This window comes from Mobula birostris, chromosome 5, assembly GCF_030028105.1.
Source record: "Mobula birostris isolate sMobBir1 chromosome 5, sMobBir1.hap1, whole genome shotgun sequence".
NCBI classification, from domain to species: Eukaryota; Metazoa; Chordata; class Chondrichthyes; order Myliobatiformes; family Myliobatidae; genus Mobula; species Mobula birostris.
In genome coordinates this window covers 169,073,193-169,098,379 of record NC_092374.1, presented here as the reverse complement: position 1 = coordinate 169,098,379, position 25,187 = coordinate 169,073,193, and the positions used below count along the sequence as shown (strand labels likewise).

General features: G+C 43.5%; 1 protein-coding gene across 6 annotated transcripts in view; it reads left to right on the top strand.

Moving 5' to 3' along the window:
• The window catches only part of LOC140198021 (dedicator of cytokinesis protein 9-like), a 352,664-nt gene extending 327,699 nt beyond the window's left edge, over positions 1-24,965 (top strand). For 5 of the 6 annotated variants that reach the window (XM_072258835.1, XM_072258830.1, XM_072258833.1 and 2 more), the window contains exons 46-53: positions 3,669-3,791; positions 5,186-5,299; positions 9,435-9,581; positions 11,608-11,818; positions 17,263-17,453; positions 19,657-19,757; positions 20,137-20,275; positions 23,540-24,965. In XM_072258835.1, coding sequence (XP_072114936.1) covers positions 3,669-3,791; positions 5,186-5,299; positions 9,435-9,581; positions 11,608-11,818; positions 17,263-17,453; positions 19,657-19,757; positions 20,137-20,275; positions 23,540-23,668 — 1,155 coding nt within the window. In that variant the 3' untranslated portion in view covers positions 23,669-24,965. The remainder of the gene's footprint in view (positions 1-3,668; positions 3,792-5,185; positions 5,300-9,434; positions 9,582-11,607; positions 11,819-17,262; positions 17,454-19,656; positions 19,758-20,136; positions 20,276-23,539) is intronic. The other variant, XM_072258836.1, reaches the window with a different exon arrangement.
• Positions 24,966-25,187: the final 222 nt, after the last annotated feature.

Here is a 25,187-nt window from a genome sequence, read left to right as displayed (position 1 = left end):
GCCTTACACCTCCTTTGGTAGAGACGTATCTCCACTCTAACACCCATAACTCATACAACCCAACTCAAAACACCTCAAAGTGTTTTCACAGAGATAAATTAGTTTTTTATTGTCACATGTATCAAAGTGCAGTGAAAAAATTTATTTTGTATGCCTACCATATAGACCATTTTATTACAACAGTGTATTGAAGTAGTGGATGGTAAAGCAATAACAGAATGCAAAATAACGTGTTATAGCTACAGAGAAATTACAGTGCAGGCTTGAGGTAGATGGTGAGCCTGTCTCATCGTACTAGGGAACCGTTCAGTAGTCTTATAACAGTAGGATAGAATTTGTCCCTGAGCACGCTGGTACATGCTTTTGTATCTTCTGCCTGATGGCAGGAAGTAGAAGAGAGATTGTCTGGGGTTGGAGGGGTCTTTGGTTATGTTCTGGTTTACCAAGGCAGCGGGAAGCATAGACAGAGTCCACAGAGGGTAGGTTGCTTTCCTTGATGTGCTGAGCTGTGTCCACAGCTCTCTGTTGCCATACCAAATCTTGGTGCATCCGGGTAGGATGCGTTCTATGAAAACTTCAGACCATAGCAGAGTGTGACAACGTGTTCAAAGGTGTTGCTTGTCAGGATGGTTGGGAGAGAACTTGGAAGGTCTAGAGAGAGAATCCTAGGGCTTGTGGCCCTCCCTGGGAGCTGAAGGCACACCCATGGGTGGTGGAAAGATTCAACCTGGAGATGCTGAAGTGTCCATAATTGGAGGAGTGGGGAGGGCTTGGAGAAATACAGGGGAAGATCGAAAGAGAGAGAGGGATAAGACCATCCCTCATTTAAAAAGAGAATTTTTAGATCTTTGCTGGCTGGACCAGGAGCTAAGGTACCCCTTGTGATGAAGGAGAGAGGTTTGAGAAAATTGGGACAAATCTACTTCACACAGTGTGGAGCGAGCTCCAGGTGGTTATCTAAGTAGCATTTTTGACAGGCAACAATTCCAATAAATAAAGCTTTCGGGATTGAATCTTATAGAGAAATTTGGAAAATAAAGTTGAGGAGAAGAAAATGGTAAAAATTCAAGTCCTTTCTTCCATCTGATTTCCCAGTGCATAACTCATTAACGAATTTGGTCAGGCACTAGATTGTTTTGCTTTGAGGTCAAGTGGAGTTTGTTGTCATATGTACAACAGAATGAAAATGTCTTAGAATGAAAAGGATTAGTAAGGATGGAATTAGATATGAGGTTTACAAGAACTAGCAGGAAAGATTTTTTCTGGACTTAAACAGTGGCTTGTTTGAGATTCAAAGTCAGGTATATTGTCATATGCACAAGTACATGCCTGCACAGGTGCAACGAAAAACTTACTTGTAGCAACATCACAGGCACATTGCATTAGAGACCCAATGTTCCCACGGAAAAATATGAATTAAAGACAAATTATATAAAAACAAAACAAAGTCCACAGTCATACAAAGTGGTCATGGTGTGGCTGTACTGAGGTAATGACTAGGGTTGTGCCAGTTGGTTCGAGTTGATTGAAGGGAAGTAGCTATTCCTGAACCTGGTGGTGTTAAATTCAGACTTCTGTATCTCCTGCCTGATGGTAGCTGTGAGAAGATAGCATGGACCCAATGGTGGTGATCTTTGATGACGGCAATTCCTGCTACAGACACTACCAATGGTGTGGGGGGGGGTGGGGTGGGGTGTTGCCCATGATGTGTTGGGCTACACGTTTCAGTGCTTGTCTCCTACTTGCAGGAGCCAGTAAACTTCCAGCAAATTTGTTTATTATTTCTAGACTACAGTAAACCAGGAAATAAGCTTTGCAATCTTGGTTGCACTGGTTATTTATTTATTGCTGTGATCACTTTTATTGCTTATCATGCTAATTTTTATGACGTGCAAGCAACAGATTGTGTGCTACATTTATTTATAGCGGTGGTTGTTTAATTGTTATACCTCAATTATATTGAAGTTCAATGTTTATCAAACTGAAAGCCTTACTTTGCAGATTTTCTTTGCTCTGCCAAGTTGTTGCTGTATTGATTCCTTGTGCATGACATCAGCTACTTCATTTACAGTCCTACGGTCATATGGCTTAGAGGCAGGCCATTCAGCCCCCTGTTGTCATGCCTGCTCTCCCAGTGAGCTCTCTCTCAGATGAGGCGCAGCCTGTTCCTGTGCACACTCTGAGGGGAAGAGCCAAGGCGTTCTTCCCACTCTCCCTGGCAGTGCTCATCTCCCATACATTATTGTAGGAATAAACATTGACGACTATTATTACCTTTTAAGTGTGGGATTCTGCTGTGTGGAAGTTAACTGACACATTTCCTACATTACCCAGTGACCACACAAAGTCATTCAGCACAGAAACTGGCCCTTTGACCCAATTGGTCCATGCCAGCCAAAATGTCCCAACCAAGCCAGTCCCATCTGCCAGCACTTGACCCTTCTAAACCTTTCCTGTCTCTGTCCAACGGTCTTTTAAAACTTGTTATTGTACCACCTTCTGGCAGCTGATTCCACATTCATATAAAAAAGTTTCCCCTCAAGTTCCTCTTAAACCTTTCTCTTCTCACTTTAAACTTACACCTGGAGTTCTTGATTCCATTTCCCTGTAGAAAAAGATGGAGTGCATTCAACCTATATAATTCCCCTCATGATTTTATATACTCTGACATCACACCTCAGTCTCCTATGCTCCAAGGAATAAAGTCCTAGCTTGTGCAATCTTGCCCTCTAACTCAGTCCTTCAAATTCTGGGAGAACCCTTGAAAATCTTTTCTGCACTCCTTCCAGCCGAATAGCAGCTTTCCTTCAGCAGGGTGGTCAAACCTGAACACAGTACTGGATAGTGCAGGCAGAGGCAGTAAAATTGTTTGCACTGATGGGTGAGCCTCGAACTAGGGGACATAACCTCAGGCTTGAGTAGAGCAGATTTACAGCGAGATGAGGAAGAACTGCCTTTCCCAGAGAGTAGTGGGTCTGTGCTACTCTCTGCCCAGGGAAGCACTGGAGGCCACCTCATTAGATATCTTTAAGACACTGTTAGATAGTTTTCTGCATAAAACATAAAAGCAGAATTAGACCATTTGGCCCATTGAGTCTGCTCAGCTATTCGATTATTGCTGATTTATTTTCCCTCTTAACCCCATTGCTCTGCCTTTTCCACGTAACCTATAATGTCAGACTAGTCATTAACGTATCAACCTTGACTTTAAATATACCCAGTGAACTGACTTCCACAGCTGCCTGGGGCAATAACTTCCACAGATTCTTCCTTGTCTCTGTTCTAAAGATACATGCTTCTTTTCTGGGGTTCTGCTGTCTGGTTGTGGACTCTCTCACTATTTGAAGCATCCTTTCCATGTCCACTCTGTCTAGGCCCCTTAATAGCTAGTAGGTTTCAGTGAGATAAGCTCCAGTGAGTACAGGCTCAGAGCCATCAAACACTCCTTCGTTCATTAATCCTTTTCATTTCCGGGATCATCCTTGCAAACCTCCTCTGGACCTTCTCCAATGCCAGCGCACCCTTTCTTAGGTACTAGGAGAGCAACTAATTGTGGATCTCTAAAACAGAACAGAGCCAGCTGTGATGGGCAAGCACCCTCTTTCTCTGGTGCCGGTGCTACGACAGGTGCTTAATCACAATGCAAACTTTGCTTGTTCCTTGGACAGGATGTGCTGATGGAACTGTTGGAACAGTGTGCAGACGGACTCTGGAAAGCAGAGCGTTACGAACTTATTTCCAATGTTTACAAGCTGATCATCCCAGTTTATGAGAAAAGGCAGGAGTTTGAGGTGAGTAAATCTGTCCTCCTCACATGTGGGAGAGCTGTAGAACTGTTGCTCTTACACTTACGGTATCTCTGACTGAAATTTACTGACCAACAGTTCACATAGGAATGTCATAATGTCTTCTGTTGTGTGATTAAAGGTAAGCACACATGGAATGAGAAGTGAGGTGTATGAAAGCCAACAGGAAAGATCAGTCTGTATTCTCTGGCAAAGACTTAAGTAGTGGCTTGTTCAGCATTCAGTCATTTTTATTGTCACAAGTACGTGTGTGCACAGGGGCAGTGGAAAACTTAATTGCCACAGTAACAGAGGCACGTCGCACTCGAAACTCAACTTCCACAAGGAAAATGAAAATTATACAAGAAAGTGCACAATCACGTCAAAAAATGTCCATTATATTGGAAAGTGGTCATAGTATCACTATGCAGGAAGGTGGTCATAGTATCACTATGCAGTGGTAGTGATGAAGTTGTGTAGGGTGGTTCAAGATCCTGATGGTTAAAGAGTCATAGCTGTTCTTTCACCTGATGGTGTGGGACTTGAAGCTTCTGTACCTCCTGGCTGATGGTGGCTGCAAGAAGATGGCACTCCATGGATGGTGGGGATCCTTGACAATTGATGTTGCCAGTGCCTCACGTCAATACTACTGACAATGGGGAGGAATGTGCCCGTGAGGTATGGGGGGTGGGGGGTGACATGATAGAGTAGATATTGTCCCAGCTGGGGGAACCTAGAACCGGTAGGTATTGCCCCCAGGAAGCTGCCTGTTTCAAATGGAAGTGAGGAGGAAGTTCGTTTTGGAGGGTCTGACCCAGAGAGCTGTTTGGTTTGATTTTGGGTTACAGAGGAATCCGAGAGCTGGGTAAGGAGATAGAACTGAGGCCAAGATCAGGTTTACCATGAACTTAATGGTGAAATGAGATCAAAGGGTCTGAGTGCCCACCACTACTCATTTTTTTATGTTGTTATGTTGGGTCTTTCGAACTTCTATTTGATCCCACCTAGAGGTGATTCCGTGTCAGGGAGACAGAACTTAGGTTCCTGACTGAGCCCAGCGATAAAAAAAAGTCAGGAGAAGCCTCGATCTACAAGTGGAACTGTCTCTCACGGAAAGAGGTCAAGGCAAACAGCAAAGATGGGTTCAGGGGAAAGCTGGAGAAACGTGGGAGATGGGTGGGGAGATTGAGGGGTGAGGGGGAGAGGAGCATAACATGGTAGGTAGAGGCTGGTGGTAGGATAGGAGCACCAGCCCAGAGCAGTGGCTGCTGTCAAGCCCTCTCCAAACCATTAACTTTTCATTCCTTTACAAGTGTGCTCAATTAATTTGTTGGGGGGGTGGTGGGGAAGGGAGAGAGAGAGAGAAACTTATTGTGACACTCAGTTGTACACTCTAACAGAAACTTGCCCATCTCTACGAAACCCTCCATCAAGCTTACAAGAAAATCGCTGAGGTTATGCAGACGGGGAAGCGACTTCTTGGCACCTACTTTCGAGTTGGCTTTTTTGGGCAGGTGAGTATCTGTTTTCATTTTAGCCTCTCTTAGGCAAAGTCGCTTATCATCAAATGCGCAAGAACATGTGCGTAGATGCAGTGAAAATCTTCGGCCGCTTCACAGGTACGTAGCATCCCATAAGCTGCGGTCACAAGAAACACACAGTTATTTTTAAAAGAAAACACACTTAGAACAAAAAGGCCAGTTGATTGTAGTGCAAGGAGAAGGGAATCTCACTGAAACCCTTCAAATATTGAAAGGCCTTGATAGAGTGGATGTGGAAAGGGTGTTTCCTTTTGTGGGGGTAACCAGGACCAGAGGGCCCAGCCTCAGAAGAGAGGATCGTCCATTTTGATAGCCATGAGGAAGAATTTCCTTAGCCAGAAGGTAGTGAATCTGTAGAATTCATTGCAACAGATGGCTGTGTCATTGGGTTTATTTAAAGCAGAGATTATTTAAAGCATAGGTTCTTGATAATTCCCGGTGTCAAAGGTTATGGAGAGAAGGCGGGAGAATGGGGTTGCGAGGCATAATAAATCAGCCATGATGGAATGGTGGAGCAGACTCGATGGGCCAAAAAGCCTAATTCTGCTCCTGCGTCTTATGGTCTTATAGAGTTCATCGGCGTGTGATGGACTGGGTAGGGAGAAGAATTCACAGGGAAGATGAGATTTTTAAATGGAAAGTTGCTGAGATCTGGAACCCATTGCCTGAAGTGGAAACAGATTCAACAGGCACATTCAGAGGGAATTGGGTAAAAGCTCAAAAAGGGAGGATGAGTGCAGGGAAAGAATGCTGGAGTGGGGGCTAATTTTCTTTTGGAGCTAACACAGACACAGTGAACTAAGTGTTAAGAGCTCAGAAAACTATAGGGCTATGGGTAACCCTAGGTAATTCCTAAGGTAAGGACATGTTCGGCACAGCTTTGTGGGCCAAAGGGCCTGTATTGTGCTGTAGGTATTCTATGTTTCTAAGTGTTGTTTTAAACAGTTGCTGCAGTTAGAGATTTTTCTTAGTTGATACTCTGGGGAATTTAAATACTCACTGCCGGTTCTCTAAGTTATCAGTAGATAAAACATGAATTGATGAAAGGAAGTTTACTTTCATTGACTCAGCTAGAGATTAAAATCCAGTGGAGATTAAGAGTTGAAGGAAATTTCCACACTCTATTTGTTTTTTGAATGTTGATTTTTATCTACACTCAATGGCCTCTTTACTAAAAACACCTGCTTGTTAATGCAAATATCTAATCAGCCAAATGTGGCAGCAACTCAGTGCATAAAAACATGCAGGCGTGGTCAGGAGGTTCAGTTATGGGTGCAGAAAGCCAGACAAGTCAAAGCATTGATATGTTCAGATTCATCCTCCGTTCTAGCAAGTTTAAGCTCTTTTCACACAAACAGTCGGCAAGATGTACTTTATGAAGTCCTTCAGTTAGTTACAAGGATTGCAAATCAGGGAGGTCAGGTAAAATTTCTATGGGTTCCAGCACAGGTAGGGGTGAAGGGGAATGAGAGGGTGGATGAGTTGGCAAAGAGGGCATTAAAGAAAGAAAATGTGGAAATGCACATTAGTATCAGTAAAGCAGAGGTTAAGTGTGTAATCTGGGAAAAAGTCAACCGAATGTGGCAAGAAAGATGGGACAGGGAGGGGAAAGGGAGGCATTTATATCAAATACAAAAGAGTGTTGCAGTTACTAGGGTAGGTAATGGAAACAGAAGAGAGGAAATTGTGTGGACTAGGTTAAGGCTGGGGCATTGTGCATTAAACAAAACATTGAAAATGATAGGGAAACACCAGACAGGATTGTGTGAGGAATGTCAGGAAGAGGAGTCAGTAGAACATGTAGTTCTGAGTTGCAGGAAGTATGGGATACAGAGAGAGATGATGAGAAATAAATTAAGGGAGTTGGGGATGCAGGAATTCACATTAAAAGGATTGCTGGGCATGGGTGAGAGAGCACAAGTCTGGGTATTTTTAGCATTTTTAAGGGGTACAGGGGTTTTTTATAGAATATGACGAATAAACAGGAATAGGATACTAGGATGGTCAAAGATGGGAGGGTGAAGTGTGGGGTGTGTGTGTGTGTGTGTGTGTGTGTGTGTGAGATTGGGTGAAGGGATTTAGAATGTATGTCTAGTGCACATTCTGGAGCAGAGGGTGGCGGTAATGCACCATTAAGCTGGATGCCAACCGCCGTAAAACAAGATACAGACAGACAGACAGGAGGTTCAGTTGTTGTTCAGTCCAAATAGCGGAATGGGGAAGAAACGTGATCTAAATGACTTTGACCATTAAATGATTGTTGGTGTCAGACGGGGTGATTTGAGTATCTCAGAAACTGCTGATCTGAGATTTTTACACACACAACAGTCTCTAGTAATGGTAAGTCAGATAACCGCACGATACAACAGTGGTGTGCAGAAGAGCATCTTAGAATGCATGACATGTTGAACCTTGAAGTGGATGGGCTGAAGTAGCAGAAGGCCGTACCCGGTTCCATTCCTGTACCTAATAAAGCAGACACTGAGTTTTCAGATAACCAGAGTGAAATGTTTTGCTTGTTGATGTTCCTGTTTGTAGCAGAACTTATGTTGAGATTTTTCACTAATATTTTCCTTTCCACCCTTCCGTCCTCTTGAAGGCAGCGGTAAGTTTTACAGAGATGCCTTTCATGTAAGCCACGAGCTCATCATGTGTTGTGGTGTGACCCTGCTAGCTTGCTTTTGACATTGCCAGCTTTGCAGTCGTAACCTTATCTGTAACTTTCAAGGGAAGAGGTGACGTGTTAATGAATGCCATTCACAGCCTTGCTTTCTTCATAGTGAAGATGCATGTAGAAATCTGGAAGTTTGAGCGAAGCAGTTCACTCCTCATTGTAATACATCACCATTAAAAAATAGCTGTGCGTGTCCTTAAAAGTTTGACGGCAGTTTTTCTCATTGGTCATTCAGTTTGGTGTGCTTTTAGCTTTGGGTAATTACGACTAGTAGAAATAAGGAACGCATGTAATTATCGCTTTTGTTCTTTGTCTTTTATAACTTTATAGCAAGACCAGTTTACAGACAATGAGAGAGATGTGGAGGTAATTAAGTGATGGTGTCACATATGATGCAGTAGGCCTCACTGCATTAAAGGCACTCTGATTTGCCGTGGATAATTTTTTTTAATGTCAGCTTATCATCTGTACCTGGAAGACTTCTTGCACATCACCCATTCTGTTCAAAAAACTGGAATAATGCTTGTGCTGCACCCAGTTATTTGTCTGTTAAGATCAGTTTATTTCCATGTCCCACACACCTCTTTTGCACATCTGAACCTACCTTTGGGATTTGGGCATATCTCTGCTTCAGGTCCTGAATCTAGATAATGAATCACTGGGAAACGCTGCCTGAACCTCACAACATGGACTGCTTTTGAGGGCCAGTATTGCTGAGGTATCATGAGCATTGTAGCAGTTCAAACTCCTTGGAGTTTATCACAAAGCTTGCTTATTGCTTGGAGCAATTATGCTTTCCAAATGCCAAGCTTCCTACAGAAATATCATTAAATTCAGAAACTGAACAAAAAAGAATGAGTTACCTCAGGTCATTTGAATTTAAAAGCAATATTACTTAACTTTTCGTGATTCATAGAATTTTTTAAACGAAAGTCTAGCACTTTTAGCAATACGTCTTTGATTAATTTGGTTGCAAAGTCTTGTCTGTGGTTTGTGAATTAATTACTTATTATTCCCCTCAAGCTTTGCGATTCGAATGTGGTGACCTTGCACTAACCTGAAAAGCAGTTCCAGATGTTTTTCTGTTAAATACGGCCAGCAAACTCACATTTCTTTGTCTCACAGAAATACAAAAGCAGCTCGATTCTCCTCCCCAAGCTAGCCCTGCGTGCCAAAACATACTATAAAATTATAGGAAGTCCCAACAAAATATCCTGGCACTTGAATCCTCAAGCTGGAAATTAGTATTAGTGAGATCCATGAAAAAAAGTGGTGTTAAATCAGTTGGCATTAATGGTGGTCTTGAGGAGACTTTGGAGAATCTTTTGCTTTGTTGTCTTCAAGTTTTTGATTGGTTTGACTTTGGTTCATTGTTCCATGTGTCCATATGTTTGGATTCTTTTCACTCATCTTACCTGACGTCATTCGTGACAGGGCTTCTTTGAAGATGAGGACGGAAAGGAGTATATTTATAAAGAGCCGAAGCTGACGCAGCTGTCAGAGATCTCTCAGCGGCTCCTAAAGCTCTATTCCGACAAGTTTGGCTCCGAGAATGTAAGGATAATCTACGATGATGGAAAGGTGAGAGGAGTGGTGTTGCAAAACCACAACTTTTGGCAACCTTACACTTTTTATAAGCACTTTATCACTTACCTGTGAACCTGGGAGGCATTGCTGTGCTGAAAGTAATTGTGCAGTAACTACGGGAATTTTCAAAACTTCAACACTCCTGAAGGATGTACAAGATTCAAACACTCCACCCAACATGAGCTATTGTTCCCGAATACTTTTTAGCCAACTCCTACATACTGAGAGAATGAATTTTATTGAACTATTGCATGCCTGTGTGTTGGTTCCAGTAAGACAGACATGTAATATATATGCAATAATTTTATTTTTATATAAATTTTATGCTGGGCATTTAGCCGTGAAGACTGCACCAGGTTGTGAAAACAGATTGCAACCATCTTCTCGTTAGTGAGGGCCAGGTGTCGGTATCTTGAGTGAGTCTGAGGAAAAAGTAAAAAAGTTCTGAATGCTTTTAGTTACACATACAAAATGCTGGAGGAACTCAGCAGGTCAGTCGGCCCCTCACGAGAGGATGTTTCAGACTGAGACCCATCATCAGGACTGGAAGGAAGGCGGAAGAAGCAAGAATAAGAAGGTTGGGGTGGGGGAAGGAGTAGAAACTAGCGGGTTTTAGGTGAAGCCAGGTGAGATGGAAAATGGGTGGGTGGAGAAAGGGGAAATGAAGTGAGAAACTGTGAGGCGATAGGTGAAGAAGGAGGAACCTGATAGAGGAGAGTGGATCATTTGAGAAAGGGAAGGAGGAGGGGCACCAGACAGGGGTGATAGGCAAGTGAGGAAAAGAGAAGGAACAAGGGGTTAAAGAAGAGCCAGATGGAGAATGGTGTGACTTGCTCCATGGCCAAGAATGCTCACCAGGCTCTCTACTTCCTGAGAAGCTGAAAGAAATTTGGCGTGTCCCCTTTGGCCCTGACCAATTTTTATCAATGCAGCATGGGAAGCATCTTGCCCTTGTGCCCATGGTAGCTTGGTGTGCCAACTGCTCTGCCCGAGACCACAAGAAACTCAGCAGATCACGGAAACCAGCCTCCCCTCCATGGACTCTGTCTGCACTTCTCACTGCCTCAGGAAAGCAGCTGGCATAATCAAAGATATCCATTGCACCCCTACCCCCTCCCCCACCCCCCGCCATGGTCATTCACTCTTCACCCTCCCATCAGGCAGGAGATGTATGCATTTGAAAGCATGTACCACCAGACTCAAAGGCAGCTTCTACCCCACTGTTGAAAGGTGCCCTTAGAATGACAAGATGGACTCTTGACCTCACAATCTCCCTCGATATGACCTTGCACTTAATTACCAGCCTGCACTGCACCTTCTCTGTAGCTTTTATTCTGTACTGTTACTGTTTTACAACTTTAATGCACTGTTATATTAACTGATCTGTATGAAGGATATGGGAGACAAGTTTTTCACTGTTCATCAGTACATGTGATAAGCTTACTTACAAATTTATCGTTCCCAAACAATGAGCTGGTAACCATTGCCATGTTCAGATCATTGATGCACATCCTATGAAGCTGTGCTACCTAGCACGGACCCCTGGGGAGCCCCGGTACACACTCCCCCCTGGTCTTGAAGGTAGTTGTTCTCCACCCAGGTGTCTAATTGGATGAATGGCTGGTTAATCTGTCAAGAATAAGTTAGATACTGAGGTAAATGTGAAAACTAGAGGGAACTTGCATTGGTAGACTCATGCTTTAGAGCACAGGTTACTGATTTAAATTAAAAATCAAATAAAACAAAACCCTGGAAATGCTCAGGAAAGAGAAGCAGGGTTAATGTTTCGGGTTGAAGATCTGCTGAGTGCTTTCCAATGTTTTGTGTTTTTATTTTTGATTTTCAGCACCTGAAGATTTTTTGACTTTGAGTTATTTATTATGCGTTCACTTACCCCTGTGAAATATGTAGTTATAACTTAGGTGAGCGAGGTGCTGCCCGGATGTTAACCTACCCTTGACATACTGGTTAAACCTCTTCTCCCGATGTTCTCTGATCAAGTTATTTTCCTTCCACCAAGGTCAATCCAAAGGACCTGGACTCAAAGTATGCCTACATTCAGGTCACCTACGTGACACCGTTTCTCGACGAGAAGGAATTGCAGGACAGGAAAACCGATTTTGAGCGAAGCCACAACATCCAGCGGTTTGTGTTTGAGATGCCATTCACTGTCTCGGGAAAGAAACAAGGAGGAGTAGATCAACAGTGCAAGCGAAGAGCCATCCTGACCAGTGAGTGTCCTGTGCCATCACTCAACCCCACCCCACCCCATCCAGTTATTCATCCCCTCTACATGGTGCTTCCACTGTCCACCACTCGATCCCACCCCACCCGGTTACTAGTCCCCTGTACGTGGTGATTCCACTGTCCAGCACTCGATCCCACCCCACCCGGTTACTAATCCCCTGTACGTGGTGATTCCACTGTCCACCACTCGATCCCACCCCACCCGGTTACTAATCCCCTGTACGTGGTGATTCCACTGTCCACCACTCGATCCCACCCCACCCGGTTACTAATCCCCTGTACGTGGTGATTCCACTGTCCACCACTTGATCCCACCCCATCCGGTTACTAATCCCTTGTACGTGGTGATTCCACTGTCCACCACTCGATCCCACCCCATCCGGTTACTAATCCCCTGTACGTGGTGATTCCACTGTCCACCACTCGATCCCACCCCATCCGGTTACTAATCCCCTGTACATGGTGATTCCACTGTCCACCACTCGATCCCACCCCATCCGGTTACTAATCTCCTGTACGTGGTGATTCCACTGTCCACCACTCGATCCCACCCCATCCGGTTACTAATCCCCCGTACGTGGTGATTCCACTGTCCACCACTCGACTCCACCCCATCTGGTTACTAATCCCCCGTACGTGGTGATTCCACTGTCCACCACTCGATCCCACCCCATCCGGTTACTAATCCCCTGTACGTGGTGATTCCACTATCCATCACTCGACTCCACCACACCTGGTTACTCATCACCTTACTTGGTGCTTCCATTTCAACATTAACCTATTTTCAACTCCCTCCCTGGACTTTGACTCTCCTTGACCCTCAAGGCCTCTTCACACCTCCAATCCAAACCTCATAGCAACAAGCACATTTTAGGTCTTGTACCTATTAAAGGTGGAACATAGAATCGTGAGCTGTAGTATATTCTTCATCCTTCCATCCTGCCTCCTCATTCTTTGCAATTATGACCAGTCCTCCCTCTCAGTGCCATATTCCCTTGAGACCTTCTGTACCCAGAACTTTATTTATCTCCTTAAATACTGTATATTCTGCAAGTTCGCCTTTGCATCCCAGTGGGAGTAACTTCCACAGGTTTACAGAAAATCTGGAGAAGTTTCTCTCCATCTCAGTCCAAAACCTCTCATCCTGTGGACTTGAGTGTGTGTGGGTGATCCCTGGTTCTCTACTACCCAGCAGAGAAAACTACTGCCCAATGTCGAGTCCGATCTACATTAGGTCCCCACTCTTCCTTCACAACTGCTAGTGAATGTAAGCCTAGTCAATTTGATCTCCCCTCATTTGGCAGCCCTGCCATTCCCAGAAATCAGAATGTATCGGCTTGCCCTTGGAACAGGAAACAAGGATATTAAGCAACTGCTTAGCTGAAAGTCGGCAAATGTTGGGGGTAGGGGGCTTGGTGATGAGTGAACGTGACTTCATTTGGGTGAGAGCCTAGGGTACTGTGAGATGGGCAAGGATGTTTAGAGAAGGAAATTGCTGGTGCCTTGATTCAGTTCAGGAATGTCTTCTGGAGTTGGCTTTTGTCAAGAGAAAAAAAAATATGATTAAACCTGCGAGCTGAGTGTCTAGGGGAGGAGTTCCCAACCTTTTTTATGCCATGGGCCCCCATCATTAACCGAGGTGTCTGTGGACCCTAAGTTGGGAACCCCTGGTCTAGAGAAACACACACAAAATGCTGGAGGAGCTCAGCAAGTCAGGCAGCATCTACGGAAATAAATAAACAGTTGACGTTTTGGGTCAAGACCCTTCATCTTCAGCTGTGTGTCTGGAGCACTTCTCATAATCTTGGTGCTTTACAAGTTTGGAATTCTCCTGGAGCAGTCATTTATCACTGGAACAGAATGACATTCTTTCTAACACCTCTCCTTACCTGTCTGGTAACTGGAAGAAGCTTTTCCTGAGTCCAAAGTTTACTGTGGTTTTGGAACAAAACCAAGTAATGATCTTGGTTTTACTGTCTCTTCTGAAACTTTGCACATCATTCACTATGATTAGTGCTGCAGTGACTAATTGCCTGTAAAGGATTCTTCATTCTACATTTTACAGTCAATATATTGCATTTTTCTTTGCAATTAAACCTAATTTAATTATCTTGTTTATGTATATATTTATCAGTTTCTACAGCGTGGCGTCTCTCGCTGTTTATACAGTTAGCTCCTACACATCGTAGTTCCAACATTTACCTGACTCACTGTTCACCACTGCCAGACCCAAAGCCCAAACCTTGTCATCCATGATCTCATAGGATGAGGCTTATAACTACTGACATACTTCATGAAATGTGTTACTCTGCAGCAGCAGTAGGGTGCAAAACCTTTATCATTATCGAGTGCTTAATTTAGAACTTGTTGGAATGTTGTCACTTTTTGTTGCACCTTGTGATCTGACCAACTCACCGCAGCAAATTCCTATTGCATGTAAATGTATATGGTGAATAAAATTGATCCTTGAAAACATAACAAAGAATTACTATAAATTATAAAAAAAAATATATCTTGTAAAGGATGAATAATGAGGTAGTGTTCGTGGACCGTTTAGAAATCTGATGACAGCGGGGAAGAAGCTGTTTTTAAAACATTCATTGTGGGTCTTCAGGCTCCTGTACCACCTTCCTGATGGTAGAAGAGCAAAGAGGACATGTCCCAGATGGTGAAGGTTTTTATTGATGGATGCCACCTTCTTAAGGCACCACCTTTCGAAGATGTCCTCAACGGCGGGGAGGGTTATGCCCAGGATGGAGCTGGCTGAGCCTACAGTCCTCTTTCGCCTCATGCATTGGAGCCTTTATATCAGGTTGTGATACAAACAGTCACAATGCTCTCCACTATACATTAATGTTTTAGATGGAGGGATTAAAAGTAACATTAGCAAATTTGCAGATGACAAAGCTGGGTGGCAGTGTTAAAAGTGAGGAGGATGTTATGAGAATGCAGGGTGACTTGAACAGGCTGGTGAGTGGGCGGATGCATGGCAGTTGCAGTTAGTGTGGATAAATGTGAGGTTATCCACTTTGGTGGTAAGAACAGGAAGGCAGATTGTTATCTAAATGGAGTCAAGTTAAGAAAAGGAGAAGTACAACGAGATCTAGGTGTTCTTGTTCATCAGTCTCTGAAAGCAAGCATGCAAGTACAGCAGGCAGTGAAGAAAGCTAATGGCATGCTGGCCTTCATAACAAGGGGAATTGAGTATGGGAGCAAACGGGTCCTTCTGCAGCTGTATAGGGCCCTGGTGAGACCACACCTGGAGTACTGTGTGCAGTTTTGGTCTCCAAATTTGAGGAAGGACATTCTTGCTATTGAGGGAGTGCAGCGTAGGTTCACAAGGTTAATTCCCGGGATGGCGGGACTGTCATATGTTGAAAGATTGGAGTGACTGGGCTTGTATACTCTGGAATTTAGAAGGATGAAGGGGATCTGATTGAAATATATAAGATTATTAGGGGATTGGACACACTGGAGGCAGGAAGCATGTTCCCGCTGATGGGTGAGTCCAGAACCAGAGGCCACAGTTTAAGAATAAGGGGTAGGCCATTTAGAACAGAGTTGAGGAAAAACTTTTTCACCCAGAGATTGGTGGATATGTGGAATGCTCTGCCCCAGAAGGCAGTGGATGCTTTCAAGAAAGAGATGGATAGAGCTCTTAAAGATAGCGGAATCAAAGGTTATGGGGATAAGGCAGGAATTGGATACTGATTGTGGATGATACTGATTGTGGATGATCAGCCATGATCACAGTGAATGGTGGTGCTGGCTCGAAGGGCCGAATGGCCTCCTCCTGCACCTATTGTCTATTGTCACTGTACACCTGTAGAAATTTGCAAGTATCTTTGTGAAGTAGAGCATAAGAGGCTAAACTATAATAATTAATGATTTCCTATGAATCCTATTTCATTCTGTTGTTTGCTCAGAATTACTCTTAAACCAGATTTTGGCTGACAGTCTCCAAACTCCTTCACTACCTGCACCCCTCTAGTACTCCTGTATCTCCAGACTGAATCGCACACCCACCAGTGGCTAATCCTTCTGCCCTGGAGTTCACAACCCAAACCTCTCCACATCCTGTTTGTTTCTCCAGTTAGGGCATTCCTTATCAAAAGTATCTCTTTGACAGACTCTTGGTCTTGATGCTAGCATCTCTTGTGGACCAATCGATTACTTTTAGAGGAACAGAACACAATGGCATAGAAACAGACCCATCTAATGTATGCTGAACTATTATTCTACTGAGTCCCATCAACCTGCACCCTGCCATAGCCCTCCATTCCCCCTCCCATCCATGTACCTATCCACATTTCTTTTAAATCCAACCCGCATCCATCATTTCTGCTGGCCGCTCATTTTACAGTCTCACCACCCTCTCAGTGAAGAAATTCCCCCTCATGTTCCCCTTTAGCATTTAACCTTTCACCCTTAACCCATGATCTCCAGCTCTAGTCTCGCCCAACCTTAGTGGGGAGAAAACCTGTTTGCATTTACCCTGTCTAAACCCGTCATAATTTTGTATACCTTATCAACTCTCCCCTTATTTTTCCGTGCTCTAGGGAATACTTTTGTACCACTCTAGTCGAGGCAATGAAGCTGCAAAATAGAACACAGGTCTTCTGGCCTGTGATATCTGCTGAAAACAATGGAAATTCAACTAAACCTCTTCTGCCTAAATATTATCCGTAGCCCTGCATTTCTCATATTTTTATGTGTTTATCTAGCTACCTCTTAATCATTACTATTTAATCAATTTCTACCACTACCCCTGGCAGCCCATCCCAGGCATCTACTGCTCTTTGTGTAAAAAAGTTCACATGGCAACCCTTGTATTGCATTTCTTTAAACCTTTTTATATTTAGCATGAGGGTTCACGAACCTTTGATTCTTTGGAACTTAGTTGTGACCCTGTGTTTGTTTTGCCTTTGCCCAGAGACTTAACGGATTTTCTTCCTCCTGCCAATGCCAAGACCTGTTCTAAGTGGTACCATCCATTTTGCATGCCACTCTTGATCCTACAGCCCAGTTAAGCAGTGCCTCATTTAAACAAAAATTCTCACCTTTGCTCTCGAATTCTCTCTGTTTCCCTGTAACCACCTTCAGGCCTTCAAATCATTCTACACTCACCAGTTCTGGCCATTGTTGGCTGTCTGCCTTCTAAGCTCAGGAATCCCCTCCAAAGCCCAAGCCCTGCTGCTCCAAGATTCCCTTAGAACCTGCACATTTTACCAAACTTCTGGCTGCATCCTAATATTTATTTGTATTTTCCGGCCCTATTAAAGACGCTGCATGTTGTTCAATGAATCTCTTATTGCCATTGAACAAGAGCTCAGTGATTATTGAAACTTAACATGCTCCTGAACACAGAGGTTTCATGACAACCTCTGTCGCGGCATTTCTGATGTGAATTACTTTCTGCCTTCCGTAGCGATGCACCATTTCCCCTATGTGAAGAAGCGAATCCCAGTGATGTACCAGCAACACATCGACCTGAATCCTATTGAGGTTGCAATCGATGAGATGAGCAATAAAGTGTCAGAGCTGCAGATACTGTGTTCCTCTCCTGATGTCGACATGATCAAACTTCAGCTCAAGCTCCAAGGCAGTGTCATCGTGCAGGTGGGATTTTCAACTAAAAAACTGGAACTTTCTCTTTGGGAACAGTTGGGAAATCTGCTGTGTATTGCCCTGGTTAGGTTGCCAAGGCATTTAGTCATTTGCTAGGTTCATGCCAGATTTATATTTTTTTTCTGCATTCTGAATTTTAAAGGTTTTCTTAAACACAGCCGATTCTGCAAATGCTGGAACTACAGAGCAACACACAGAAAATGCCGGGGGAACTTAGCAGGCCAGGCAGCATCCAGGGAAGGAATAAATACTTGTCATTCCAGGCCAAGACCTTTTATCAGAACCCCAGCATTTTGTGTGGAAATGCATTTGTACCTACCTATTTACGAGCAGGGGCAGTTTGATCCAGTCAACTGAAAGTGGGTGTATCACCGAAAATGATTTTCAGCCGCAGTGCCCAGATCTTATGGAATCATAGGAAGTGACTTTAAAAGCAACGTTAGGCAGTGTTACATGAGGGATTTTGCAGATGCAGGAAGATTTGAGCCACACACTCAAAATGCTGGAGGAACTCAGTCGGTCAGGCAGCATCAATAGAGAAAAAGGAACAGTTGACATTTCAAACCGAGATGTTTCACCAGGGCTCTTTTAACGGATCCATAATGTTGACTGTTCACTTTCTTCCATAGATGCTGCCTGACCGCCAGCATTTTGTGTGTGTTAGACAGTGTAGTCAGTTCATTGGTTGCATCGGTAAATTAAATGTTATTTTTGAAAAATGAGAGTTTCCATAACAGCCTGCATAAGTGCTTCTGAAATGGAAATTGGATATTGTAGTTTGAAGAAGTCTCCTAGGTCCAGAAGGCTGGTGGAATGGTTTGAAGTGGTTTGGACAGGGAATAATCTTGCTCTGCTGATATTTTTTTTCCCCCCAATGTAGGAAACATTGGGCTAATTGTGCTAAAACTCACCCACTCCCTTTCCTTGGCCAGTTCTGCCTGGGTTGAGCTGAGATTACTGGGAGCAGATCCTCTGTGCTCTGTGCTTGATGGTTGACCTGCGAAGTAATTGATCATTGAGTGTCGTGCTCAGTTCTGGTCATCTCATCGGAGGAAGGATGGGGAAGCTTTAGAGAGGGTGCAGAGGAGATTTACCAGGAAGCAGCCTGGATTAGAGAGCGTTTCGAATGAGGAAAGGTTGAGCAACTGAAGGCTTTTCTCTTTGGAGTAAAAGTAGTTGTATGAGAGGAGAAGAGACATAGATAGAGTGGACAGGCAGCACTTTTTAACCCGGGGCAGCAATTGCTAATATGAAAGGATATAATTTTAAGGTGATTGAGAGAAAGCATAGGGGGGATGCCAGAGGTAGTAGCTTTTCTCACACAGAAAATGGTGAGTGCATGGATCGTACTGTTGGGGTGTTGGTAGAGGCAAACACATTAGGGACATTTAAGAGACTCTTAGACACACGGAAGAAAGAAAAAACTGGAGGGCCACATGGGAAGGAAGCAGTGGGTTGATTTTGGAGGTTGGCACAGACTTGGTGCCTGTTTCTATGCTGTAGGACTATAACCTACAGCTGAACAGATTGACTGTGGGATAGAGGTGATGCAGAAGAGAGATTCAGGTTCAGATTATTTTATTGGCATAAACACCAGGGTTAATGAAGTGCCTTGCGTTTGTGAAGCTCACAGAGCAAACACCGTCCATCATAGTAATAAAGTTCAAAGTAAATTTTATTATCGAAGTACATATATGTTACTAAATACTACCTTGCAATTTATTTTCTTGCAGGCATTTACAGGGGGGAAAAGAAATACAGTAGAATTTTACAAAAAAACTATACAAAGAGTGACAAACAATCAAAGTGCAGAAAGAAGCCAAACTGGGGAAAATAAAAATAGTGCTGAGAGCACAAGTTTTAAAGAGTTATTGAAAGATCGTCGAATCAGTTCAGAGTGGTGGTGAGTGAGGTTATCTACACTGGATAAGTTCATTCACCACTAGTAAGCAACGAGTGCAAGAGCAAACAGATTGTTGTGTAGTCTGAGCTAGTAGAGAAAGAGATGTTAAAGTGACAACAACAGAGAGGTAGAAGGGTAGGGACAGACGTGGAAAGATGATGCATTTTCTCTCTCTCACTACCTTTCTGTCAGTCTGAAGATAATGGACACTGCCCATCAGGAGAGTTTAATTCACTCTAGTTTCTGTTGCGTTTGCTGTAAGCCTGCACCGTTATTTTCTTCCTACTGTAGGTCAATGCTGGCCCATTAGCTTACGCCCGAGCCTTCCTGGAGGAAACCAATGTGAAGAAGTACCCGGACAACAAAGTCAAGCAGCTGAAGGAAGTGTTCAGGTAAATGCCAGTCTGTCTGTACCTTTGTGACCGTGACAGCCAAGGCTTAAAGATAAAGATTAGCTTGATCTGCCAGATGTCGATCGAACATCAAAACATACAGTGAAATGCGTCGTTGGCGTCAAATCAGTAAGTATTGTGCTGGGCAGCCTGCAAATGTCGCCACTCTACCAATGCCAACGTAGCATGCCCGCAACTGACTAACCCTGCCCAGTACGTCTTTGGAATGTGGGAGGAAACTGCAGCAGTCCCGGGGAGTCCTCACAGGCAGTGGGGGGAGTTGAGCCCCAATGGTTATAAAGCAATGCGCTAACCACCACACTACAGTGATGTGTATGCCCCACTTCAGTAGCTCAGTGTCCACTCTCCGCCTCCACAGGCAGTTTGTCGAAGCTTGTGGACATGCCCTGGTCGTGAACGAACGTTTGATCAAGGAGGACCAACTGGAGTATCAGGAGGAAATGAAAAGCAACTACAGGGAGATGGTTCGCGAGCTCTCCAACATCATGCACGAACAGGTGAGGCCAGCGACAAGTATCAAATCCATTAACAACATTCCTCATTTTATTACACTGAGTGTGTTCTTGTTTCACCAGAATACGTTGATTTTAAAGTCTGAATTAGAGCAATTAAAGATCAAGTGCACGTGTGCCATTGAACCTCACAGTGCTGTTGTTGTGTCCCAGTAAATACACAGAGACCAGAAGCCAAATATTTTCTTCCCCTTTCAGCCATAACTCACATACGTTTAATTTGGCAGCACATCCTGAGATGTTCCACAGAAACATCGCAATATCAGCCAATGCACAGGGACAGTACACACCTTGTGGCAGTGTTGCAGTACTGAGGGATCTTGGGGTCTGAGTCCACAGCTCACTTATTTCAGGTTGAGACGGTCCATTTCCCTCCACAGATGCTGCCTGGCCCGCTGAATCTTGTCTGTTGCTCCAGGTTCTAGCGACCGCAGTCTCCTGTGCCCCCGTTTCAGTGCTCCACTATGGTTTCTCCAGGGTGTGCCCGCTTTGGCGAGGCTTTCCTCTTCTCTTCGGGAGTTCTGTGTTGCCCCTCTGTGATCTGTCCTGCTCCCCTGCTTTCCACCACGCTCTCACTCAGAAATGGGAGGCTGAATGGGCTGTTCCCGTGCTTTAAATTTGAAATTAAAGCACTTACAATTCTGTGACAGACCACAGCCCAATGCTAATGCTTACTCACAGTATGAAGGCTTTTATTTATGTCCTGTCAACTTCTAACCTCAGTACTTACCTTCTCCGCCATCCCTCATGACTTCCCACTCCATTTCCATGCCACCCAGGTCAGCCCCAGCTGTAATCTCAGGTGTTTAATCTCTGGTCATTGCTTCTCCCCACAGCTCTCCCTCCATGTCCCATACTCTACGCTCTTCACCTCAAGTCAGTGCCTTCTGGCCCTCTCTCTTTCTCCCCCACAGCTCTGGATGGGTGGGAGCTTGCCTGGTTTCCACTGCAATCAGTCAGAGGAAGTAATGCACTGTCTGTCTGTTGGAGAAGTATTCTCCGGACCTGGGGTGGAGATGGGGAGGAGGTGGTAGAGGGGCGGGATGATACTCAACCCTTTTGGGAGTGAGGTCAGCTCTGGCCCTGATTAACAATCTCTGTGTTCCATTACATGATGAAGCTTTGTGTACAGAGTGGTACTGAACTCAGAGCTTGGCGTGTTAGAAAGGTTTGGCAGAAGAGGGGAGGTGGGGAGTTCCTCCCTAGCTCACCTGCTGGGTTCTTGGTGATGAGGACTTGGGCTGCCCATAGACTGACCTACTACTTGGTGAAATGAAAGGTGCTCTTGTCACAGAATTATAAACACAGCAGCTCACCATGTTAATGAACTACTTTCTACTTTCACTCTCACCTCTTTTTAAAAAATTTTTAGTTAGAAATTGGCAGGATGGCACAAGTACAGTAAACCTTCAATTCACTGTGAGTGAGCCGTGAGCATTGGTCTGTCACAGAATTGGAAGTGCTTTTGTTCCAAATATATAGCATGATGACAGCCTACTCACCCTACCTGCTTCCTCCTGTTACGTTTCCCACACCAACATCCCGGCATCCTTCTCTATCCACCTCCCTACCCCATCATCATTTTCCAGCCTCCAATCCCTCCTGTGTTTATTCAATTTACACTAAAACCCATCCTGCTCTTCACCGAGACCCCTGTCCTGTGGGAGAGAATTCCCTACTTCTCCAAGGTTTCTGTTTGGATTTACAAGGGAGTGCTTTATATTCTTTCTCTGATGTAAGTCAGAACATCACCTCCGCTCTGACCTGGCAGTCGTCTTTGTAATCTGACAATCCAAAGTAACCAATCAACATTCAGTTTCCTGCAGTGGAAGTCCTCAGCCGATTGGTTGTCCCCTGATAGCTGCACCCTCTCAGTTCCTGAATATCGCAACCTACCACTTCTAGACCAGCCATTGCAAAACTTCTTGGCGGAAAGCCTCGCTTCTTTATTAAAATCTGCACCCCCATCGTACAGACACCTGATGACCTCACAATACCCCTTTTAAGGAGTTGGGGTTTTCAGCAATCTCACAACCAAGGCAGCAAGCATACCAAGTGTATATTCATTTTTGTTTTAAGTACTTTTTGGGGGGGGGGGGGATTTCTAACTTCTGCAGTGTTTGGCACCCCCTTGTTATGAGGAGATTTGGCAGCTGAAATGGGAGCCACTGTCTGTAATGACTAGGCAGCTTCTTAACGGTGGAAGGAATATGTCAACAGGAACTGCTGGCAGACCTCATTGGATCCTGGACTCCCGACCCTGAGTGATAGTCTCTCCAGCAGAAAACTTAACATGCCAACAGAAAAAACCTTTTGCACTTCTGTTACATATTTATGCTCATCAATAAGTCGTGTTCCATCTGTGTCAGAATACCCTTTTATTCTCTTCTATGTATAGTTCACAATCTGCTGTGTTTTTGGAATCTAATGGGCAAGAGCTGGATATTAATGACAATCAGGAAAACAGAAGACTTTCTCTTGCTAATGTTCTCCTCTAAGAAAAAAAATCTTAGTTTTTTTTAAAGAAAATGAAGAAATTTTATTTCATAATGTAAGAATCAATGTGTTTTAATCTCTTTTTTTACATTTAAAATTTTAAAATTTAAATTAGTTTAATTTTACCATTTCAACTAGTAATCTACAGTTCTATCCGAATGCATTAAATCTGGTCTTAAACAGGCAATGGATGCCCAGGGAGGGCATGCCAACTATACCTGTAATTGCAATCACTTTTTAATTTCATCACAAGTTTGTGGGCAGGTTTAGTGTTTTGAAATCTTTTTGTGCTGCCATTTGTGTAAAGTGTGATAGGGTAATGTAGAGATTTGATTGAATGAGATATTTTAAAAGCAAAGTTATGTTGGTAGAAAATTCAGAAAGACAGGAATACTGGGATATTTCAGTAATCAGTTGCATGGGCCCAGAATTTTACACTTACCTGTAATTCAATAATGTAAAATCGCGGAGTGATTCAAATGAAATCTAACTAGTGTTTTCTCATTCTCTTCTTTTCTCTGAACGCTTCCCTCTTGTAATGTGAGCAGCTCTGATGGTAATGTCCCTGTTGTACACTCTGGAAGTGCATGACATCAGTGTGTTTGTGTGTGCAGCAATCCGAAAACTCATTCCCTGTATTTTGAGTTGCACCCTGAGAAAACTTTGCGCGAGGCGGGCCGCCCGGCACTTTTGTGGAATTTTTCTGCCCGCCTTTGCTTTTGGATTTTGAAACAGTCTTGTTCTCTTGTTCAGATTTCACCAGAGGACGAGGGGATGAAGATCAGCCTCCTGCCCAACTCATATCACATCTTCAATGCAATCAGCGGGACGGCAGGTGGAACCGTGGTCCACGGCATCTCGAACTCGTCCTCCATGGTCTGAGCGTTGGCGAGCGGGTGGTCATCGTCAGGAGTCTTTACCTTGCATGTTTTCACTCAGGATACTTCCCACACAAGATGGCAGATGAGTCCAGCCTTAACTCTGCAGAAGTGAGGCCATCTGGGTTGTGAGCCCAAAGGAAACCATGTTTGCACATTTGAGCTCCGGAGGACACATCATGGATTTTAAGTGTTCTGTAGGGAGCAAATTACTGTACAGTTTTTAGTATTCCGTGGTGGAACTGGGTCCATTGCTTTGCTACTCAAACCTGTCTTAAAAGTATAGACTTTGTATGTTTAATATATTCGACAAAGAAACGCAGGGATATAATGTTAGCATCAATATTTTTGCTGTCTGTTTACACATATCTATTACCTGTATATAGTTATTAATGACAAGGTAGCAGAAGGAGGTTATATTCCAGGTAAGTGTTGCAGTCTCGTGCGACAAAATTGGAGATTATAGTTTCATTGTTGAAAGTAAAAAAAATGGGTTCAGCATTGTAGACTCTGTACTGGTTACATGAGTTTATATCAAGCAGGACTGAAAAATATGCTCTTGCATTATTTCTGGTGAAATTCAGTGCACTTGGCATGTGTTTTCATGCAGAAATACTTAATGCATGTGGCTTTTCCCTTTCCCACAGTTGTAGCCCTGATAATGACAGTGGTGTTCCACCACAGTGCACTAATGAGCCTAAATGTCGAACAATTCCAGTGTACAGTCGTTATCACCAAGTGCGTGTAGCTTTCCGTACACAGTTGCATTTCTAGTAAAGTATTTTCATGAGCTGTAATGTTGAACAATATAGAGATTTCACCAGAAGATAGAATTATTGCCTTGCCTATAACAGAAGTGTCACTGAGGGAAAGTTGGACTAGGGTATTTTAACTACTCCTGTGACATACACAGTATATTTTACAAATGTCCTTGTTTTTACTCTTGTACATTGAGTGCAATATTCATCAGTAAGCTTTATCCCAGATGTACACAGTCTTTGTTACATTTTTGATAAAAAAAACTCACATAGCACATGCTCTTCCTTTGCCAAAGTGACAGAAAATTATCAGCAAACATTTTTACTATTTTTTTGTCTAACTTAAATCATTTTACCATCAGAATTGTTTTTGAAGACATTAATGAAATTTTATATTTGGGGAAAGTTGAGGATTTTAATTTTATTTAAACTGGAACTATTGTCCTGCTGTATGTAAATTTAAGTGTTGTAACAAAGTTAGCTCATTCATTAGCCGGCTGTTTTGTTTTGTACATGTGGCTTGTCAATAAATATTTGACTTCAGACTTTTCTAACTTTTGTTTTTGCAGTTTGGGTGATTTCAGACTAACTTCTAGTTGCTTTAACACCAGAACGAGAATTTATCATCTCAGTATCTTGCATCAAGTATGGTAAAGTGCACATTACGGTCTTATTCAAAATTTCATTCCAGAATTTAAAAATACAGCTACAACTATATTGTGCATTTGGAGCCACTGACCCGAGAGCAAGGTTCTATGTTAAAAT